The sequence below is a fragment of the Oncorhynchus masou genome, chromosome 30 (genome assembly GCF_036934945.1).
Source record: "Oncorhynchus masou masou isolate Uvic2021 chromosome 30, UVic_Omas_1.1, whole genome shotgun sequence".
NCBI classification, from domain to species: domain Eukaryota; kingdom Metazoa; phylum Chordata; class Actinopteri; order Salmoniformes; family Salmonidae; genus Oncorhynchus; species Oncorhynchus masou.
In genome coordinates this window covers 33,782,899-33,807,032 of record NC_088241.1, presented here as the reverse complement: position 1 = coordinate 33,807,032, position 24,134 = coordinate 33,782,899, and the positions used below count along the sequence as shown (strand labels likewise).

Below are 24,134 nucleotides of genomic sequence, written 5' to 3'. Positions count from 1 at the left end.
ACGAACCCACACCCTTTCCACTCAAGTTAGAAGTTCAAAACGAGGAATTGTAGGCCCCTCAAACTCAACTCTTGACCTCGAAACCAGTTCCCCTGCATTATTTCATTGTTCCTCTCTAATTAGGGACTGATTTCAAATGGGTGTAATTAATTATCAGGTAGAAAAGAAAACCAGATGGTTCCAGAACTCGTAAGGCAGTTTCCCAAATGTGTTTGTTGCCCGAAACACTATACAACGTGCACCCGTTAAGGTCCCGAGGAGCGAGTTTGGGAAACGCTGTCGTAGGGTTCGTATTGGAATACCCCTGGTGTTGCCTATATAGAAATAATTACCCTCAAATTAAAAAAATATTCAACGTAATGAGGATTTCTATCAGCCGAATCGATGTGTGGATTAGCCAACCTCTCACATCCTAGTGTTCTGCATGGGATTTCGCTCTATGCGACTCCGTCTGCTACGTCCGCTTCAGGATAATGTGCGCTCGTTGATTTGACAGCCGTACCACCTCGACACGTCGAAACATCAGCTTTGTGGATTTCGGCTGAAGCGGATCTGATTGAATCGGGCCCAGGGTCACACATACAAGCTTCTGAGGCATTCCCGAACCCTCACTGTTAGTCAATACACACGTTGCAATACCCGTCGCCAGTATAAAATACACTTGCCCAACTCAACAGGTCCTTAAAAATGTCCCGGCATTATGATCAAGTAACACATTGTTTCCCTTTCATTGCTGAGGACAGGTTCTTCTGTGTCAGTTGTTTCCCATGCTCCATTAGCAGTAACATGATGGAAGTTATTTAAATGTATGAACACTTTAGTGCATGGCTTGTCTGTACAGTGTGCGTTCCTCATCATGGCAGATCTCCACTTTTATTGGATGACTGTCTATGCTCAAGGAGCCAATTAACCCTTTACATTCATGGGAATTGTCCTATATGGATTAGTGCTTAATTAAAACATTTCTTACAGAAGAAATCTGAAAATAATATGCATAACCATGGTAGCAACTGAAAGGGATACAGTTTGTAAGTAAATGGGAAAAATAAATAATGGGGAAAATCACCAAACCCACTGGCTCCAGGTCATCTACAAGTCTGCTCGGTAAAGCCCAGCCTTATCTCAGCTCACTGGTCACCATAGCAGCACGCACTCCAGCAGGTATATTTCAATGGACACCCCCAAAGCCAACACCTCCTTTGTAGCCTTTCCTTCCAGTTCTCTGCAGCCAATGACTGGAACGAACTGCAAAAATCGCTGAAGCTGGAGACTCATATCTCCCTCACTAGCTTTAAGCACCAGCTGTCAGAGCAGCTCACTGCACATAACCCATCTACCTACCTCATCCCCATACTGTATTTATTTATCTTGCTCCTTTGCACCCTAGTATCTCTACGTGCACATTCATCTTATGCACATCTACCATTCCAGTGTTTAATTGCTATATTGTAATTACTACACCACCATGGCCTATTTATTGCCTTAACTCCCTTATCTTACCTCATTGGCACTCACTGTATATATACACTTTTTTATTTTGTTCTACTGTATTATTGACTATGTTTTGTTTATTCCATGTGGAACTCTGTGTTGTGTGTCAAACTGCTTTGCTTTATCTTGGCCAGGTCGCAGTTGCAAATGAGAACTTGTTCTCAACTAGCCTACCTGGTTGAATAAAGGTGAAATAAAATAAATACAATGAGTCCAAAAGGTGAGAGCACACAACTGAATCCAAATAGTACATTTGATTTTGTGCATTTCACATTTACTGTACTTTTGCAGCATTTGTTGATCATGAAAAAAACAACTTGAACATATTGAGTAACAAGACTATTCCTGGAAAATGTGGGTTAGGTAGACCATAAGACAAAACAATTACAAGGGTTTGAGTGAGTACCAACTTGAGTCCATATTCCAGTTTATACCTGGTGCTAACATTGTATTTTGTCCTGATCTTGCCCACATTTTTAGACATGAATAGGATTAAAATACAGTGATCCGATTGTGACCAGATCTTAAAAGTGTAAATGGTCAAGATCAAGACATCAAGTCAAGATCATGACGAAGGGCATTTTGGCGACAGGTATAATATAGGTTCAGGTGGCCACTCCTTTCCAAAGTGGGCACAGCCATTTCAATGCCCATTCATGACTAAGGCTGCGTTTACACAGGCAGCTCAATTCTGAAAATGTTTCCACTGATTGGTCTTTTGACCAATCGCATCAGTTATTTTCCTTTTTCGCAGCTGATCTCAGAATTGGGATGACTTAACGCAGCCAAAGAAGTCTCCAACAATAAGGTACTTTTTAAGTTCTCCTAGATGTGCCGTTGAGGAACTAGAGCAAGCACACCTGCAATTGTTTTGTTTGGAACAACCCTGCATCCCCACCATCACACAATTACTGTTTACGCAATCCAAAAACAATCCATAAATCACAATCTGGGTGAGGTGGGCATGATTTGAAAGCTTGTCCCATTGCCAATGACTAGTGAAGTTATAAAACACGCTGTTACAGTGTTAGGCTTTTACAAGGCAATTCAGAGAAACAGATGGTAATTTTGGTGCGCATAGAAAGGAGTCATGAGTGCATTCAGGTTCATGTACAGCAGCACATTTTCTTCACAATAAACAAACATAGGCTCATTCTGTTCAGCACAACCCAGAGAGTGGCACCATGTCATATTGTAAATGCACGTCAAACAGTGATCATGAACGTTGACACTATATTACATATATTTTATTATTTGGAAATGTGAAGTGCAAATTTGGACAAGTTGTTCGGGTTGCTGGTTTGACATCAAAGCGACATTTATTATAATCCTCATCTCATCTTTCAAAATAGTCATTTTCATTTAAAGCATTCGGACAAAAATTGCAAGAGTTGCCCAATTATCAGGAGGGATGGGGGCAACTTCTTGTCGCACAGGGTGCTCAAGTTCAGAATGGCTGTCAGTCAAAACCCATACAGCGCTGTGACATCATATATAGCATGTTACTGTACAGCCACAACATTCCAATTCTGGCTCTTATTAGTGCCCAGACCTACACTTTTCAACCAGTATATGAGTATGAGTGTAAAAGGTTAAGGACTCTGTGATCCCCTCAGTTGTTCTCTCAGGTCCGGTATTAGGAAATACCCACTGGAATTCCCTTTCTCTATAGCTTTTAGCTCCATTTTCTCCTGTCCCCTTCCCTCCGAGTGCCTCTACTCATGTTCCTCCTGGAGCTCCTCGATGGCGTCCTTCTGAGTTCTGGAACACACCTCACTCGGAGGAACAGACTCCTCTCCCTCCACCAGCTTGTTAGCCATCTCATAGTTTTTCTGTGCAAAAGGAGAGATCGGAAGAAAGGAAAGAGACATGAAAGGAATGAAGGGCAACTTAAGAGTGATTTTGTACTTCACTGTGACTATACAGTTTCTTACTCTCCTTTTGCCTTTAAGGATGGGACTTCACCTGTTTTTGATAGACATAGCAGGCAGCTAGGGCCACCATGATAGACTCCCCTATGAAACCAGCCAACAAGGACCCAACCCCCAGAGTTGCCCCGTGGACACTGAAACACAAACCCAAATTCATTAACACTGGAAACACTGACCAGTAGAGATCAAAATACAGGATTTACAGTAGGCCTATGTGGTACAGGCTTATCATTTTGGAATACATTTTGAGGATCCACAGACTAAAATAAGACACTTAACCCTCAAAAACAAAGCAATCATTTAGTTGTAGGTCTATTATAGTGTGTGGCGAGCGGGAAAATGTGCGAGCGGGTTCCGGAAGAACATGAGTCATCTGAGATGTCTTGTTGTGAAATATCCTGACATCTGGCACAGATGGTTATTGTTGGTTAGGTAAAGATAAAAAGGATTTTCCACTCCTGTGAGTCTTAGCCATAGCAGCAGGTCTGGTCGACTTGCTTCCACTTGTCAGTCCAGATGAAAGGCGTTGCTAAGCGAAGGAAGAAATGTAATCTCTATATGGCCAGTCTTTGTGGTGATTTACAGTGCCTTGCGAAAATATTCGGCCCCCTTGAACTTTGCGACCTTTTGCCACATTTCAGGCTTCAAACAAAGATATACAACCGTATTTTTTGTGAAGAATCAACAACAAGTGGGACACAATCATGAAGTGGAACGACATTTATTGGATGTTTCAAACTTTTTTAACCTGTTGATGCTCTGGGGGAGCCATTTCATTTTTGGATGAAAAACGTTCCCGTTTTAAACAAGATATTTTGTCACAAAAAGATGCTCGACTATGCATATAATTGATAGCATTCGAAAGAAAACACTCTGACGTGTCCAGAACTACCAATATATTTTCTGTGCGTGCCCTAGAACGTGAGCTTCAGGCAAAACCAAGATGAGATGGCATCCAGGAAATGAGCAGGATTTTTGAGGCTCTGTTTTCCATTGTCTCCTTATATGGCTGTGAATGCGAGAGGAATGAGCCTGCCCTTTCTGTCGTTTCCCCAAGGTGTCTGCAGCATTGTGACGTATTTGTAGGCAGATCATTGGAAGATTGACCATAAGAGACCACATTTACCAGGTGTCCGCCCGGTGTCCTGCGCCGAAATTGGTGCGCAAAAAGTCACCTGCCAGTATTTTTCCATGGGATACAGAGAGGAAAGCAAGCTTCCACGAACTGCATATCAATGAAGAGATGTGAAAAAACACCTTGAGGATTGATTCCAAACAACGTTTGCCATGTTTCGGTCGATATTATGTAGTTAATCCGGAAAAAGCTTTACGTTGTAGGTGACTGAATTTTCGGTTCGTTTCGGTAGCCAGACGCAATGTAGAAAACGGAACGATTTCTCCTACACACAGACGCTTTCAGGAAAAACTGCGCATTTGGTATGTAACAGAGTCTCCTCATTGAAAACATCAGAAGCTCTTCAAAGGTAAATGATTTTATTTATTTGGTTATCTGGGTTTTGTGAAAATGTTGCGTGCTAAATGCTACTCAAAATGCTATGCTAGCTTTGCATACTCTTACACAAATTAGTCAATTTCTTTGGTTCAAAAGCATATTTTGAAAATCTGAGATGACAGTGTTGTTAAGAAAAGGCTAAGCTTGAGAGCAGACGCATTATTTTCATTTTATTTGCGATTTTCAGAAATCGTTAACATTGCGTTATGCTAATGAGCCTGAGGCTTTAGTCACAAACCCGGATCCGGGATGGGGAGTTTCAAGAAGTTAACAAATCAAAAACTGAAAAATTGGGCGTGCAAAACTATTCAGCCCCCTTAAGTTAATACTTTGTAGCGCCACCTTTTGCTGCGATTACAGCTGTAAGTCGCTTGGGGTATGTCTATCAGTTTTGCACATCGAGAGACTGAAATTTTTTCCCATTCCTCCTTGCAAAACAGCTCGAGCTCAGTGAGGTTGGATGGAGAGCATTTGTGAACAGCAGTTTTCAGTTCTTTCCACAGATTCTCGATTGGATTCAGGTCTGGACTTTGACTTGGCCATTCTAACACCTGGATATGTTTATTTTTGAACCATTCCATTGTAGATTTTGCTTTATGTTTTGGATCATTGTCTTGTTGGAAGACAAATCTCAGTCTCAGGTCTTTTGCAGACTCCATCAGGTTTTCTTCCAGAATGGTCCTGTATTTGGCTCCATCCATCTTCCCATCAATTTTAACCATCTTCCCTGTCCCTGCTGAAGAAAAGCAGGCCCAAACCATGATGCTGCCACCACCATGTTTGACAGTAGGGATGTGTGGTCAGGGTGATGAGCTGTGTTGCTTTTACGCCAAACATAACGTTTTGCATTGTTGCCAAAAAGTTCAATTTTGGTTTCCTCTGACCAGAGCACCTTCTTCCACATGTTTGGTGAGTCTCCCAGGTGGCTTGTGGCAAACTTTAAACACTTTTTATGGATATCTTTAAGAAATGGCTTTCTTCTTGCCACTCTCCCATAAAGGCCAGATTTGTGCAATATACGACTGATTGTTGTCCTATGGACAGAGTCTCCCACCTCAGCTGTAGATCTCTGCAGTTCATCCAGAGTGATCATGGGCCTCTTGGCTGCATCTCTGATCAGTCTTCTCCTTGTATGAGCTGAAAGTTTAGAGGGACGGCCAGGTCTTGGTAGATTTGCAGTGGTCTGATACTCCTTCCATTTCAATATTATCGCTTGCACAGTGCTCCTTGGGATGTTTAAAGCTTGGGAAATCTTTCTGTATCCAAATCCGGCTTTAAACGTCTTCACAACAGTATCTCGGACCTGCCTGGTGTGTTCCTTGTTCTTCATGATGCTCTCTGTGCTTTTAACGGACCTCTGAGACTATCACAGTGCAGGTGCATTTATACGGAGACTTACACACAGGTGGATTGTATTTATCATTAGTCATTTAGGTCAACGTTGGATCATTCAGAGATCCTCACTGAACTTCTGGAGAGAGTTTGCTGCACTGAAAGTAAAGGGGCTGAATAATTTTGCACGCACAATTTTTCAGTTTTTGATTTGTTCAAAAAGTTTGAAATGTCCAATAAATGTCGTTCCACTTCATGATTGTGTCCCACTTGTTGATTCTTCACAAAAAAATACAGTTTTATATCTTTATGTTTGAAGCCTGAAATGTGGCAAAAGGTCGCAAAGTTCAAGGGGGCCGATACTTTCGCAAGGCACTGTATATAAACAATACCTTTTATTTGTAACTCACTAATATTTTTTCGGGATAAGTGCAGATGCAGTCTGCCCACAGAGAAACAACTATCTTGAAGTGACCGTTTTCTAGTGCATACGTTTCAGATATAAAAATGGCTTTGCAAGAAACGGCAGTAACATATTCACTTACATTTACGGATAAGGTAGAGTAAAATAATGGCAGCTACTATTGCAGATGGGTCAAATTCTGGTGGCATAGCTCATAAATTCATGTTTCGATAACCTTATGCTTAATTCCAAAACATGCACAAGGAAACGGTAGAAAGATTTAATGTGTATATCAGCTCAATAAAAGCTGCAGAGAACCCATTAATGTGCACCTCAATAAATTTGCACAGACTGTATTGGATGTTAGGTGATGCAGTGAATGGGGAACCTTTACATTGTCCTGATTTAAACTCACCTCGGAATACATTTCTATGAATATTTGCTCATCATGAAACAGGGAGCAGCTCATCAACGCTGTCAGATTGAAGTCCAATCAAAATCACACTGAGCAAAGTTTACTGAATTCAAAATGAACCATCTTTAGTGATCCAGTATTAGAATAGAACATCATTTGTCATATTAGTCAAAAGTAATAGGGTGCCATTTGGGACTCAGACTGGTCTGTGTCCACTGAATTGTCCACTGAATTGTCCACCTACCCAATAGAAGGCAACATGACCAGGCTGGTGATGAGGACCATGATGCGGAGCACAGAACTGGGGGCCAGCACAAAGGTCATCTTCAGGGTCATGAACCAACCGGTCAGGTGGGACCGGACTATCACTACACACACACGCACACAGGGAAAGTCAGTGGAAACATTACTTCCCAGACATACTGCTCTCTCAGCTAAACCATGGCTCATAGCTGTTCACACAGACAAGATAGGAACAAAACACTGCATTTTGGGACTAATCATCATGGTCAAACATTTCCAGCAGATATTTCCTGTTAAAACAACTTTGTTAATATATATTGTATTTAATATATGTGGCCCGTCGGGAATCAAACCCACAACGCTACCCTCCAGCCAACTGCGCAGGAGGCATAGGGAGTGTTTTAATGGTGAAATGAGAAGAGTGGTTCTTCTTACCTGGCAGAGGGAAGAAGGAGAAGATCCTCAGTGGAAGAACACAGAGGTCAGCGAAGGCCAAATCCACCCCAATCACATTCACCAGGATCATTTCCGAGATGTGAGGGGTCCAGAACACCATGAAGCAGATCTGTCCAAAGTTTAACAAACAAACAGAGGTGTTCGGTACATCACACACAGCTGGGCAACTAAACAGAGTAATTTAACTTGGTGTTAAGCACACACACACACACACACACACACAAAGTTGGGCAACCTTGCCAAAACCATGCCTCGTTAGAATTGACTAGATCAATAAAGCGGTAATCAGCAGCTATAACAATAATAAAGCATCCTCCCCGCCCATTTTTCAGTAAAAAGCTGAAGGAAGGGGCTGGAGAACAACCACAATATCAAAATTACAGTTTTAACCCTGTTTTAAAAAGGTTGTATTACATTTATTTGTCTACAAACATTGTAATAAAACAAGCTTATATTTTGGGTTCTGATGAGGTACGACAACTAAGCTCATGAGCCATTTAAAAGTTATCATTAATATCATTAAATTTCTAAATCCATAAATGTAGGTAGCAACTGCATATTTCCCCTTTAAGGCGAGTGGTTTTCGATTCACTGTGGTCCCTTAGAAGTTAACACAAGCCAGACGTGTGACCGAATTCATTCATTCAAATTGCAATGTACTGTAGATACAGTATGTAACAATATTGCAAATCAACATATAAACCACCTGTCGTGCTCATCACGTTCTGGTTAACAAACATTGTATTGTCAAAGAAACTGTAGCAGTGTAGTCATGCTGATCACTATCAGATGTTTTTCTAGTTGTAGACGGTTAGTCAGTCACCTGTCATACTGTACACAAAGAGAGAGGTCATTTTGAGTCAATAAATCAGTGGTTTTCCTCCCTTTTTCGCCAGACTTCCTCATTCAATCTAAATCTTTAAATGCCATCTAAGGGGGGGGATAGATACCTAGTCAGTTGTACAACTGAATGCATTCAACTGAAATGCGTCTTCCGCATTTAACCCAACCCCTCTGAATCAGAGGTGCAGGGGGCTGTCTTAATTGACATCTACGTCTTTGGCGCCAAGGGAACAGTGGGTTAACTGCCTTGCTCAGGGGTAGAACGACAGATTTTTACCTTGTCAGCTCGGGGATTCGATTCAGCAACCCTTCGGTTACTGGCCCAACGCTCTAACCACTAGGCTACCTGCCGCCCCCTAAAGTAAATTTGTTATAAAGGAAAATCTAAAACCAATTTGCTTTGTTTACAGTATAAACTTTACACGGATCATTTTTGTGGTGTTTCTTTTACACCGTTATCCATCTTGTCCGCTCTGTTCTCCGTTGTCTTTCCCTCGGAGTCAGATGCAAATCAGAGAAAGTCTTGGCCTGTGGTCTGTCAGACAGGCTTTGCCCGAGTTGTCATCAAGCTCATAGGCCACGCCTATCTGGCCCAACATGATGTGTGCTGCCAGGCATGAGCCCACACCCTACTTGTTTAAAACTGGAATGCCACATTGAGCTGGAATGCCACTTCTTTCTCTGGTTCCAAGACCTAACTTTGGCTACAAACTTCAAACCAGTTTCTTACCGTTCCCATTTCCACCCTACATGGGTTAAAGCAAAACAAAATCCCATGACTGATTTCAGATCGATTGTCTGTGGGACAACAAATATAAAAAAAAAGTACTGACCACCATGATTTTAGGGAAAGACAAATCATTTTGTACATAGGTCTACAGTTTCCATGGTGCCCTGCAGCCTAAGCAGAGAGCTCCTGTACATTGTGTAAATATTTTTGTCATCAATTCATTTTGGTTTTAAGAATGAATATTTAATATAGCTCATTCATATCAGAATCAACCACAGCATTAAGACTGAAGCTGGCTAGTCATTTGTTTGTTTGGCTAGCTAACATTAGCTGGCTAGCTGTTTTGATTCGAATTCCAGCCAATGTCCAGCGGTTGAGGATGGAGAGAAGCCGAAAGCAAGATGGCAGAGGTGTGCAGTGATGAGGATCGTAGGGAGGCTGCTCTTGAATTATTATTTAAAACGTGGTGTGCTTTCTGGCGCCACGTAACTGCTTTCCTGTTAAAACAACTTTGTGGCTGCTTCATTTTGGTAGTAGTGAAGGAGTAGTTAAATAGCGAGCTAGCTACCTACTACAGAGTCCAGTGGCCTAGCGCCGATTATGGAAAAGACAAACAAGTGAGTCACCTTGATGAGCTACCTGCCTGCCTCCGGCCTCTCTCTCCCTGCTTGACCACCTCCCTCAGATGATCACTCAAGCCATGAACTTTCTGTCCATAAAGAAGTTGCAATGTTGTTTTTCTTTATTACATGTATTTTTTTGTGCTTTCAGGGCAGCCAACTTTTGATAAAAACTTGGAGTGAGATTTGCTATGCGAATTGAATTGCCCTCTGGCACAACCTTGGGGGACTAATTTCTACGTATTTTGACATGGCTTAGGCCCATGACCAGGGTGGAACATCTTTAAATAAAACCCCAGATCATGTGGATTGAGGATGCTTTGAACATTAAATGAACACTCAAAATTCGACAACTTTGTTAGTCAGAATTTTGTTTGATTACATTTAATCCATGATAATTTGTTTTGGGTGGTTTGACACTTTATTCAGAAAGTTATTAGATGGGCAAACGGTAGAAACATTGGAAGTAGGTATTGATCCCTATTCTCAAGTGGAAAGTTGTATGCAACACCTGCCGTGGAGTGTGGCCACTACAACAAGTTGCCGCACAGGCCATTTATATATTAATGGTTGATGGCAGTGGATAACCAAATCCTATATTGCAGTCTCCTTGTCCATAGACTGCTTTCAAGGTAAGGACAGAAACAATTTTGTATTTTGTCATTTGGGTGAACTCTTTAAAACAGGGCTAATTTCTGAAAATCACCCAACCTTCAAGACAAATCTAATGAATACCAATATTAAGTGGGTTTACGCCTACTAGTTGAAGATCCTTGCCATCTTACTCTACATAGACAAAATGGGATGTGTTTGAGTTGAGTTCCCCTACCATCTCATATAATTAATTTAAGACAAGCAGGCATATCAGATTTCAAATATGTGATTACACTGGCAAAATTGGGAAAAGTGGAATAAGTGTGGGTAATAACTGTAGTGTTCTTGCTGACAAGCACAGTAATTACCCTATAATTTATCCCATTAAGACTGATTATTGTTCCACAGATCAGACTAAATAAAGTAAAGAGATAAAATATGCAACCTAATTTTGTTGACAACATTGTACATAAAACAGCACTACAGTGCTGCTCTTTTTACAGTTTTATAAACTCAGTGGAGAACGTTTTGCTCTCTTTAAAAGATACATAACTATACCAAAGGGATTGGATGCAAGGGAACAATCATATGCTTTAATGTGCCGCAGCTCACAGTGCTGTGGCAAGATAAGACCGCTCATGATGTTAAATTTCAGGCGCAGATGCTGCAATTTCAAAACGATTTGGAGCATAGTTGAAAAGTTAACACGCCGAGTACGAGTACACAAATGGACTAATTACAAAAATAAAAGCAGTAGTTTTCAATGTGCAAGATAGAGGTGTGAGGGAGTGAGAAGAGGATCCAAATGCGTCTCCCAGCCAATGAGTGAGAGTTGGCAACTGTGCTTTGAAATTCTTTGAAAAGCTCTATAGAAGTTGAATTATTATTCAAACTGCAAGTTATCAATTCCAGTCCTTTTTAAAATTGTAAATAAAACAAATAAGTGAAAAACCAGAATTTATGACAGGGCATAACAAAACAAAAAAAGAAACGTCCTCACTGTCAACTGCGTTACTTTTCAGCAAACTTAACGTGTAAATATCTGTATGAACATAAGATTCAACAACAGACATACTGAACAAGTTCCACAGACATGTGACTAACAAATTGAATAATGCGTCCCTAAACAAAGAGGGGGGGGTCAAAATCAAAAAAAGTTTGTCATTATCTGGTGTGGCCACCAGATGCATTAAGTACTGCAGTGCATCTTCTCATGGACTGCACCAGATTTGCCAGTTCTTGCTGTGATATGTTAGCTCACTCTTCCACCAAGGAACCTGCAAGTTCCTAGACATTTCTGGGGGGGAATGGCCCTCACCCTCACCCTCCAATCCAACATGTCCCAGACGTGCTCAATGGGATTGAGATCCGGGCTCTTCGCTTGCCATGGCAGAACACTGACAAATCACTCACAGAACGGCTGGTGACATTGTCATGCTGGAGGGTCATGTCAGGGTGAGCCTGCAGGAAGGGTACCAAATGTGGGAGGAGGATGTCTTTCTAACACACAGCGTTGAGATTGCCTGCAATGACAACAAGCTCAGTCCGATGATGCTGTGACACACCGCCCCAGACCATGACGGACCCTCCACCTCCAAATCGATCCCGCTCCAGAGTACAGGCCTCGGTGTAACGTTCATTCCTTCGACGATAAAAGCGAATCTTACCATCACCCCTATTGAGACAAAACCATGACCCCTATTGAGACAAAACCATGACTCATCAGTGAAGAGCACTTTTTGCCAGTCCAGTCTGGTCCAGTGACGGTGGGTTTGTGCCCATAGGCAACGTAGTTGCCGGTGATGTCTGGTGAAAACTTGCCTTAAAACAGGCCTACAAGCCCTCAGTTCAGCCTCTCTCAGCCTATTGCAGACAGTCTAAGCACTGAAGGAAGGATTGTGCGTTCCTCGTGTAACTCGGGCAGTTGTTGCCTTTCTGTACCTGTCCCGCAGGTGTGATGTTCGGATGTACCGATCCTGTGCAGGTGTTGTTACACGTGGTCTGCCACTGTGAGGGCGATCAGCTGTCCATCCTGTAGCGCTGTCTTAGGCATCTCACAGTACAGACATTACAATTTATTGCCCTGGCCACATCTGCAGTCCTCATGCCTCCTTGCAGCATGCCAAAGGCACGTTCACGCAGATGAGCAGGGACACTGGGCATCTTTCTTTTGGTGTTTTTCCAGAGTCAGTAGAAAGGCCTCTTTTAGGACACTAGTTTTCATAATTGTGACCTTAATTGCCTACCGTCTAAGCTGTTAAGTGCCTTAACAACCGTTCCGCATGTTCATTAATTGTTTATGGTTCATTGAACAAGCATGGGAAACAGTGTTTAAACCCTTTACAATGAAGATCTGTGAAGTTGGATTTTTACGAATTATCTTTTAAAGATGGGGGTCCATTCTTTTTTTGCGGAGTTTATATTCGTTGGGATATATGCTCTCTCAACAGCGCTTTTACAAAAACAACCTGTGCTCTGTTAATGTCTATTATTCGTACATCTAGAGCTGAATGTAAAATAGAAGTCAGCTTTTATTATTTTGAAACCTCCTCCACTGTCCTTTAGTAGTGGTTTCTTTTCAGCAATTCCACCATGAAGGCCTGATTCATGCAGTCTCCTCTGAACAGTTGATGTTGAGATGTGTCTGTTACTTGAACTCTGAAGTGTTTATTTGGGCTGCAATTTCTGAGGCGGGTAACTCTAACTTATCCACTGCAGCAGAGGTGACTCGGTCTTCCTTTCCTGTGACGGTCCTCATGAGAGCCAGTTTCATCATAGCGCTTGATGGTTTATGTGAGTGCACTTGAAGAAACTTTCAAAGATCTTGACATTTGCCGGATTGACTGACCTTCATGTCTTAAAGTAATGGACTATCATTTCTCTTTGCTTATTCAAGTTGTTCTTGCCATAATATGGACGTGGTCTTTTACCAAATAGAGCCATCTCCTGTATACCACCCCTACCTTGTCACAACTGATTGGCTGAAATGTATTCAGGAAAGAAATTACACAAAATAACTTAATGCACACCTGTTAATTGAAATGCATTCCAGGTGACAACCTCATTAAGCTGGTTGAGAGAATGGCAAGAGTTCACAAAGCTGTCAGAGGCAAAGGATGGCTACTTTGAAGAATCTCAAAGGATTCCATAATTGTCATTTCATCATGTAAGGGCTATTTGACCAAGGAGTGCTGCATCAGATGACCTGGCCTCCTCAGTCACCCAACCTCAACCCAACTGTGATGGTTTGGGATGAGTTTGGACCGCAGAGTGAAGGAAAAGCAGCCAACAAGTGCTCAGCATATGTGGGAACTCCGTCAAGACTGTAGGAAAAGCATTCCTCTGATTGAGAGAATGCCAAGAGCGTGCAAAGCTGTCATCACGGCAAAGGATAGCTACTTTGAAGAACATAAAATATATATTTATCTTAGCAATTTCTTCTTAGCTAGCTACATAGCCGTCTTTGTATCAACGACAATTGCATATTATCGTATTTCGTCGTCCTAACGTATCTGCCCAGCAGCTAGCTAAGCAGCTAGCTAACATCCACTGTCCACTAGCACTGTAGAAACTATTACACTCAACTGAACGACTCGATTAGCGTAGTGTCAGCTAGCTACATAGTTGTCTTCGCTGTCTTCGTATCCAAGATAATTGTGCAGTTTAGAGTGTGTAGACTTAGAGTGATTATCTTAATTTATCGAGGTTAGCTAGCCAGCTATTTGTCGTCCTTAACGTAGGAAATGCTGCTAGCTAGCTAGCCAACAGCTAGCCAACCTCTACCGAATTGAACTCCAACTACCCGGTCAACATTCCGCGTCGCTCCACAGGTAGTATCACATTTTTCATTTCACTTCATTACAGTACAACGGTTTGATTTGTTTGATCGTAGCTAGCCAGCTACATAGCCGTCTTTGTATCTAAGACAATTGTGTAGTCTAGAGCGATTTTCTAGGTTAGCTGGCCAGCTATTGTCGGTCTTTCAACGTAGCTAGCCAGCTAGCCCCGAATAGCAGCACTGTAGTAACTATTACAGTACAACGGTTTGTTTTGTTTGATCGTAGCTAGCTAGCTACATAGCCGTCTTTGTATCTAAGACAATTGTGTAGCCTAGAGCGATTTTCTAGGTTAGCTGGCCAGCTATTGTCGTTCTCTTAACGTAGCTAGCCAGCTAGCCCCGAATAGCAGCACTGTAGTAACTATTACAGTACAACGGTTTGTTTTGTTTGATCGTAGCTAGCTAGCTACATAGCCGTCTTTGTATCTAAGTCAATTGTTTAGCCTAGAGCGATTTTCTAGGTTAGCTACATCGCAGCCACTACCAGCTAGCCTACTCCAGCAGTACTGTATCATTTCAATCATTTTAGTCTATAAGATTCTTGCTACGTAAGCTTAACTTTCTGAACATTCGAGACGTGTAGTCCACTTGTCATTCCAATCTCCTTTGCATTAGCGTAGCCTCTTCTGTACCCTGTCAACTATGTGTCTATCTATCCCTGTTCTCTCCTCTCTGCACAGACCATACAAACGCTCCACACCGCGTGTCCGCGGCCACCCTAATCTGGTGGTCCCAGCGCGCACGACCCACGTGGAGTTCCTGGTCTCCGGTAGCCTCTGGAACTGCCGATCTGCGGCCAACAAGGCAGAGTTCATCTCAGCCTATGCCTCCCTCCAGTCCCTCGACTTCCTGGCACTGACGGAAACATGGATCACCACAGAGAACACTGCTACTCCTACTGCTCTCTCTTCGTCCGCCCACGTGTTCTCGCACACCCCGAGAGCTTCTGGTCAGCGGGGTGGTGGCACCGGGATCCTCATCTCTCCCAAGTGGTCATTCTCTCTCTCCCCTTACCCATCTATCTATCGCCTCCTTTGAATTCCATGCTGTCACAGTTACCAGCCCTTTCAAGCTTAACATCCTTATCATTTATCGCCCTCCAGGTTCCCTCGGAGAGTTCATCAATGAGCTTGATGCCTTGATAAGCTCCTTTCCTGAGGACGGCTCACCTCTCACAGTCCTGGGCGACTTTAACCTCCCCACGTCTACCTTTGACTCATTCCTCTCTGCCTCCTTCTTTCCACTCCTCTCCTCTTTTGACCTCACCCTCTCACCTTCCCCCCTACTCACAAGGCAGGCAATACGCTCGACCTCATCTTTACTAGATGCTGTTCTTCCACTAACCTCATTGCAACTCCCCTCCAAGTCTCCGACCACTACCTTGTATCCTTTTCCCTCTCGCTCTCATCCAACACTTCCCACACTGCCCCTACTCGGATGGTATCGCGCCGTCCCAACCTTCGCTCTCTCTCCCCCGCTACTCTCTCCTCTTCCATCCTATCATCTCTTCCCTCTGCTCATACCTTCTCCAACCTTTCTCCTGAGTCTGCCTCCTCAACCCTCCTCTCTTCCCTTTCTGCATCCTTTGACTCTCTATGTCCCCTATCCTCCAGGCCGGCTCGGTCCTCCCTCCCGCTCCGTGGCTCGATGACTCATTGCGAGCTCACAGAACAGAGCTCCGGGCAGCCGAGCGGAAATGGAGGAAAACTCGCCTCCCTGCGGACCTGGCATCCTTTCACTCCCTCCTCTCTACATTTTCCTCCTCTGTCTCTGCTGCTAAAGCCACTTTCTACCACTCTAAATTCCAAGCATCTGCCTCTAACCCTAGGAAGCTCTTTGCCACCTTCTCCTCCGTCCTGAATCCTCCCCCCTCCTCCCTCTCTGCAGATGACTTCGTCAACCATTTTGAAAAGAAGGTCGACGACATCCGATCCTCGTTTGCTAAGTCAAACGACACCGCTGGTTCTGCTCACACTGCCCTACCCTGTGCTCTGACCTCTTTCTCCCTCTCTCTCCAGATGAAATCTCGCTTCTTGTGACGGCCGGCCGCCCAACAACCTGCCCGCTTGACCCTATCCCCTCCTCTCTTCTCCAGACCATTTCCGGGGACCTTCTCCCTTACCTCACCTCGCTCATCAACTCATCCCTGACCGCTGGCTACGTCCCTTCCGTCTTCAAGAGAGCGAGAGTTGCACCCCTTCTGAAAAAACCTACACTCGATCCCTCCGATGTCAACAACTACAGACCAGTATCCCTTCTTTCTTTTCTCTCCAAAACTCTTGAACGTGCCGTCCTTGGCCAGCTCTCCCACTATCTCTCTCAGAATGACCTTCTTGATCCAAATCAGTCAGGTTTCAAGACTAGTCATTCAACTGAGACTGCTCTTCTCTGTATCACGGAGGCGCTCCGCACTGCTAAAGCTAACTCTCTCTCCTCTGCTCTCATCCTTCTAGACCTATCGGCTGCCTTCGATACTGTGAACCATCAGATCCTCCTCTCCACCCTCTCCGAGTTGGGCATCTCCGGCGCGGCCCACGCTTGGATTGCGTCCTACCTGACAGGTCGCTCCTACCAGGTGGCGTGGCGAGAATCTGTCTCCTCGCCACGCGCTCTCACCACTGGTGTCCCCCAGGGCTCTGTTCTAGGCCCTCTCCTATTCTCGCTATACACCAAGTCACTTGGCTCTGTCATAACCTCACATGGTCTCTCCTATCATTGCTATGCAGACGACACACAATTAATCTTCTCCTTTCCCCCTTCTGATGACCAGGTGGCGAATCGCATCTCTGCATGTCTGGCAGACATATCAGTGTGGATGACGGATCACCACCTCAAGCTGAACCTCGGCAAGACGGAGCTGCTCTTCCTCCCGGGGAAGGACTGCCCGTTCCATGATCTCGCCATCACGGTTGACAACTCCATTGTGTCCTCCTCCCAGAGCGCTAAGAACCTTGGCGTGATCCTGGACAATACCCTGTCGTTCTCAACCAACATCATGGCGGTGGCCCGTTCCTGTAGGTTCATGCTCTACAACATCCGCAGAGTACGACCCTGCCTCACACAGGAAGCGGCGCAGGTCCTAATCCAGGCACTTGTCATCTCCCGTCTGGATTACTGCAACTCGCTGTTGGCTGGGCTCCCTGCCTGTGCCATTAAACCCCTACAACTCATCCAGAACGCCGCAGCCCGTCTGGTGTTCAACCTTCCCAAGTTCTCTCACGTCACCCCGCTCCTCCGCTCTCTCCACTGGCTTCCAGTTGAAGCTCGCATCCGCTACAAGACCATGGTGCTTGCCTACGGAGCTGTGAGGGGAACGGCACCGCAGTACCTCCAGGCTCTGATCAGGCCCTACACCCAAGCAAGGGCACTGCGTTCATCCACCTCTGGCCTGCTCGCCTCCCTACCATTGAGGAAGTACAGTTCCCGCTCAGCCCAGTCAAAACTGTTCGCTGCTCTGGCCCCCCAATGGTGGAACAAACTCCCTCACGACGCCAGGACAGCGGAGTCAATCACCACCTTCCGGAGACACCTGAAACCCCACCTCTTCAAGGAATACCTAGGATAAGATAAGTAATCCTTCTCACCACCCCCCCTTAATGATTTAGATGCACTATTGTAAAGTGGCTGTTCCACTGGATGTCAGAAGGTGAATTCACCAATTTGTAAGTCGCTCTGGATAAGAGCGTCTGCTAAATGACTTAAATGTAATGTAAATGTAATATTTGTTTCACATTTTTGGGGGTACTACAGGATTCAATATGTGTTATTTCATCGTTTTGATGTCTTCACTATTATTCTACAATGTCGAAAATAGTAAAAAATAAAGAAAACTGGAATGAGTAGGTGTCCAAACTTTTGCCTGGTACTGTATATCCATCCATCCATGGCACTGTGCTAATCTATCAGATGCGCCAGCTTCGTCTTCCTCCTTTTCTCACAATCATTTTCAGCTAGGACCAAAAAAGTAGGCTATAGTTCAGGAAATTAATAAGTACGACACCAGATGTTATGTAAGAAGCATTGACAGAGGTAGAAATGCCAAGCATTTGTCAGTGCAGGAATCTTAAAGGGACAACTTCCTCTGCTTGCATGAGTCTCAACCTGTTTTGGCTCTGAATTCTATACTCATACTTCTTTTTTCTGTAGAGTTGGTATACTTCCCAATATAATTTGATCCTGTGACTTATCAAAATACAGTATTGGAATAAAAACAGATCCATACATCCTTCCATCTATAGATCCTTCTTACCGTAAGTGATATTGCCAAACAACAGGCTGTAAACTTTTTGATATGCGTCTTTGTAACCGGTGTGTCAGAAGTAAGCTTATTGCTGGGATTGGTCTGTTGGAAAAGAACAGTCTCATTATTGGGGAATAAAGGACGCCAATACAAGTCACCTGTATTCATTGAAATCTGATTATATTTACTATGTTGTGATCTGCGACAAGAGGCTATTCTTAGACTGTGGATGAGGTCTTGGTTTACCTGGTCGAAAGCAGGATAGACGGCCCTCAGTTCGGTCAGCCAGCCGTACGGCAAGTGACCCACAGGGTAGGTGGCAGTGAGGACAGCCACAGCCTGGCCAAGCAAAGAGAGAGACAAAGAAGTCATTCGGACTCATATTTCATTTCCTTTTTGAACAGCTTACAGTAATGTAGAAAAGTTGTTAAAACACGACTGCTGAGCCAAAGCCTGTCAGCAAAGACAATTATGAATATGTGCCAAGTTGGTAATCACATGTGGATTTCCCATAACTATCAAATCAAATGTTTTGTGTCACATTCTTGGTCAACAACAGGTGAAGATAAACAGTGAAATGCTTACTTACGGTCCTTTTCCAAATATGCAGAGTTAAAGATAAAATAAATAGCAAGTGACACAAGGAATAAATACACATAGAATAACAATAACATGGCTATATACAGGAAGTACCAGTACTGAGTCAATGGGCAAAGGTATGAGATACTTGAGGTAGCTTTCAGACTCCTTGACTTTGTCCAAATGTTGTTAGGTTAGTCATTCTAAAATTGCTTCTTCCCCCTCCCTCATTCTACACACAATACTTAAAAAATATATATTTCACCTTTATTTAACCAGGTAGGCCAGTTGAGAACAATGTAGTTCTCATTTACAACTGCGACCTGGCCAAGATAAAGCAAAGCAGTGCGACAAAAACAACAGTTACACATGGGATAAACAAACGTACAGTCAATAACGCAATAGAAAAAGTCTATGTACAGTGTGTGCAAATTAAGTAAGATTAGTGAGGTAAAGGCAATAAATAGACCATAGAGTCAAAATAATTACAATTTAGCATTAACACTGGAGTGATAGATGTGCAAGTAGAGATACTGGGGTGCAAAATAGCAAAAAAATAATAATATGGGGATGAGGTAGTTGGGTGTGCTATTTACAGATGGGCTGTGTACAGGTACAGTGATCGGTAAGCTGCTCTGGCAGCTGATGCTTAAAGTTAGAGGGAGATAAGTTTCCAGCTTCAGTGATTTTTGCAATTCGTTCCAGTCATTGGCAGCAGAGAACTGGAAGGAAAAGGTGGCCAAAGGTGTTGGCTTTGGGGAACACCAGTGAAATGTACCTGCTGGAGCATGTGCTATGGTTGGTGTTGCTATGGTGACCAGTGAGCTGAGATAAGATGGGGCTTTACCTAGCAGAGACTTATAGATGACCTGGAGCCAGTGGGTTTGGCAACAAATATGTAGTGAGGGCCAGCCAAAGAGCATACAGGTCGCAGTGGTGGGTAATAATTTTGGGCTTTGGTGACAAAACGGATGGCACTGTGATAGATTATATCCAATTTGCTGAGTAGAGCGTTGGAGGCTATTTTGTCAATGACATTGTCGAAGTCAAGGATCGGTAGGATAGTCAGTTTTACGAGGGTATGAGTGAAGGATGCTTTGTTGCGAAATAGGAAGCCGATTTTAGATTTAATTTTGGATTGGAGATGCTTAATGTGAGTCTGGAAGGAGAGTTTACAGTCTAACCAGACACCTAGATCTTTGTAGTTAACATATTCTAAATCAGAAACATCCAGAGTAGTGATGTTAGTCGGGCGAGCAGGTAGCAATCGGTTGAAGAGCATGCATTTAGTTTTAATAGAATTTAAAAGCAGTTGGAGGCCACGGAAAGAGTGTTGTATGGCATTGAAGCTCATTTGGAAGTTTGTTAACACAGTGTCCAAAGAAGGGCCAGATGTATACAGAATGGTGTTGTCTACGTAGATGTGGATCAGAGAATCACCAGCAGCAAGACCGACATCATTGATATATACAGAGAAAAGAGTCGGCCTGAGAATTGAACCCTGTGGCACCCCCATAGACACTGCAAGAGGTCCAGACAACAGGCCCTCTGATTTGACACACTGAACTCTATCTGAGAAGTAGTTGGTGAACCAGGTGAGGCAGTCATTTGAGAAACCAAGGTTATTGAGTCTGCCGATAAGAATGCGGTGATTGACAGAGTCGAAAGCCCTTGGCCAGGTTGATGAATACGGCTGCACAGTACTGTATTTTATCAATGGCGGTTATGATATCGTTTAGGAGGTGCGTGCACCCATGACCAGCTGGGACACCAGATTGCATAGTTGGAATCGAAATAGTCGGGGATATGTTTGTTAACTTGGCTTTTGAAGATTTTAGAAAGGCAGGGCAGGATGGATATAGGTCTATAACAGTTTGAGTCTTGAGTTTCTCCCCCTTTGAAGCGGGGGATGACCGCGGCAGCTTTCCAAACTTTGGGGAACTCCGACAATACGAAAGAGGTTGAACAAGATGGTAATAGGAGTTGCAACAATTTTTGGCAGATCATTTTAGAGGGTCCAGATTGTCTAGCCTAGGTGATTTGTAGGGATCCAGATTTTGCAGCTCTTTCAGAACAGCTGTCTGGATTTGGGTGAAGGAGAAGTGTGTGTGTCTGTGTGTGTGTGTGTGGGAGGCTTGGGCAAGTTTCTGCAGGGGGTGCAGATCTGTTGGACAGGGTAGGGGTAGCCAGGTGGAAAGAATGGCCAGCCGTAGAAAAAAGCTTATTGAAATCATTGCTTATCGCAGATTTATCAGTGGTGACAGTGTTTCCTAGCCTCAGTGTAGTGGGCAGCTAGGGGGTAGTGCTCTTGTTCTCCATGGACTGCAGTGTCCCAAAACTTTTTGGAATTAGTGCCTCAGGATGCAAATTTCTGTTTGAAAAAGCTAGCCTTAGCTTTCCTAACTGACTACCCGATAATAAAACATTTAAATAAGTATTCAGACACTTTACTCAGTACTTTGTTTAAGTACCTTTTGTAGCAATTACAGCCTTGAGTCTTCTTGGGTATGACGCTACAAGCTTGGTACACCTGTATTTGGGGAGTTTCTCCCATTCTTCTTTGCGGATCCTCTCAAGCTCTGTCAGGTTGAATGGGGAGTGTTGCTGCACAGCTATTTTGGTGACATGTTTCCTCCTGACGTCATGTTTGGCATTCAGGCCAAAGATTTCCATCTTGGCTTTGATCAGACCAGATAATCAGAGTCTTTAGGTGCCTTTTGGCAAACTCCAAGCCGGCTGTCATGTGCCTTTTTACTGAGAAGTGCCTTCAGTCTGGCCACTCTACCATAAAGGCCCGATTGGTGGAGTTCTGCAGAGATGGTTTTCCTTTAGGAAGGTTCTCCCATCTTCAGAGGAACTCTAGAGCTCTGTCAGAGTGACCATTAGGTTCTTTGTCACCTCCCTGACCAAGGCCTTTCTCCCCCGATTGCTCAGTTTGGCCGGGCGGCCAGCTCTAGGAAGTCTTGGTGGTTCCACGATTCTCCCTATAGGACACATCATTGCAATTTATACTTCTCTGTAAACTGGTCATCTATGTAAACCCGTTGCAAGACCCACTGTTTGATGCTTATTTTTAAAACCCTCTTAGGCCTCACGCCCCCCTATCTGAGATACCTACTGCAGCTTTCATTCTCCCCATACAGCACCCATTCTGCCAGTCACATTCTGTTAAAGGATCCATAAAGCACACACATCCCTGGGTCGCTCCTCTTTTCAGTTCACTGCAGCTAACGACTGGAACGAGCTGCAACAAACACTCAAACTGGACAGTTCTCAATCTTCATTCAAAGACTCAATCATGGACACTCTTACTGACAGTTGTGGCTGCTTTGTGTGATGCATTGTTGTCTCTATCTTCTTGCCCTTTGTGCTGTTGTCTGTGCCCATATCCTAAAGGAAAACCTGGTTGTGTCTGCTTTCAAACGGACATTGGGAGACAACTGTTCCTTTCAGCAGGACAGTCTAAAACAGAAGGCCAAATATACACTGGATTTGATAAACCACCAACTTTTTAAAATAATAATGTGCAAAGCTCTTAAAGACATACCCAGAAACACTCACAGCTGTAATTGCTGCCAAAGGTGATTCTAACATGCATTGACTCAGGGGTGTGAACACTAAACTTGCAAAAATGTCTAAAAACATGTTTTCACTGTCATTATGGGGTATTGTGTGTAGATGGGTGAGAAAATATAAATATATTTAATAAAAATAAAACAATTCAGGTTTTACCAACAAATTGTGGAATAAGTCAAGGGTAGGGGTAAAGTAACTAGGCAACAGGATATAATAGACCGCTGTAGCAGCAGCTTATGTGAGCAGTAGAGCAGAGTATGTCGTCAGTGTGAAAGTGTGTGGCATCAGTATGCATGTGTGCTAGTGTACTGTATGTGTGTGTTGGGGTGTAAGTATGTGTGAGTAGAGTCAAAGCAAGAGAGTTAATACAAATAAATTAAAGGGTCAATGCATGTAGCCCAGCTAGCCATTCATTACTACTTGGCTGTTTTGTTTAGAAGTCTTATTGCTTCGGGGTAGAAGCTGTTCAGGGTCCTATTAGTTCCAGATTTGGTGCACTGGTACCAATTGCCATATGCGGTAGCAGAGAGAACAGCCTCTACTTCAACATCAGCAAGACAAAATGAGCTGATCGTGGACTACAGGAAACAAAGGGCTGATCATGCCCCCATTCACATCAACAGGCTGTAGTGGAGCGGGTGGAGAGTTTCAAGTTCCTCGGTGTCCATATCACTAAGGATCTACCATGGTCCACACACACCAAAACGATCATGAAGAGGGCAAGATTTGGCATGGGCCCTTTGACCCCAATAAGTTCTATAGCTCTACCGTTGATAGAATCATGACTGGCTGCATCACCGCTTGGTATAGCAACTTACTTGTCATCCGACCGCAAGGCTCTACAGAGGGTAATGCGTACGGCCCAGTATATCACTGGGGCCGAGCTCCTTGCCTTCCAGGACCTCTATACCAGGCAGTGTCAGAGGAAGGCCCAAGACATACACTGTACTCTCTGCTACCACACGGCAAGCAGTACTAATGTACCAAGTCCGGAACCTGAACAGCATCTAACCCCAAGCCATAAGACTGCTAAATAGTTAACCAAATAGCTACCCAGACTATCTGCATTCACCCTTTTGACTCATCACATATGCTGCTGCTATTGTTTATTAATCAATCACTTTATTCCTAGTTATATGTACATACACTACATGACCAAAAGCATGTGGACGCCTGCTTGTCTAACATCTCATTCCAAAATCATGAGCATTAATATGCCGTTGGGCCCCCCTTTGCTGCTATAACAGCTCCACTCTTCAGGGAAGGCTTTCCACTAGATGTTGAAACATTGCTGCAAGGACCTGCTTTCATTCAGCCACAAGAGCATTAG

General features: G+C 43.7%; 1 protein-coding gene across 2 annotated transcripts in view; it reads right to left on the bottom strand.

Moving 5' to 3' along the window:
• Window positions 1-1,749: 1,749 nt before the first annotated feature.
• The window catches only part of LOC135522559 (progressive ankylosis protein homolog), a 47,269-nt gene continuing 24,884 nt past the window's right edge, over window positions 1,750-24,134 (bottom strand). For both annotated transcript variants that reach the window (XM_064948936.1, XM_064948935.1), the window contains exons 7-12: window positions 18,896-18,988; window positions 18,659-18,751; window positions 7,764-7,893; window positions 7,330-7,453; window positions 3,457-3,556; window positions 1,750-3,323 (exon numbers count right to left, since the gene is read on the bottom strand). In XM_064948936.1, coding sequence (XP_064805008.1) covers window positions 3,207-3,323; window positions 3,457-3,556; window positions 7,330-7,453; window positions 7,764-7,893; window positions 18,659-18,751; window positions 18,896-18,988 — 657 coding nt within the window. In that variant the 3' untranslated portion in view covers window positions 1,750-3,206. The remainder of the gene's footprint in view (window positions 3,324-3,456; window positions 3,557-7,329; window positions 7,454-7,763; window positions 7,894-18,658; window positions 18,752-18,895; window positions 18,989-24,134) is intronic.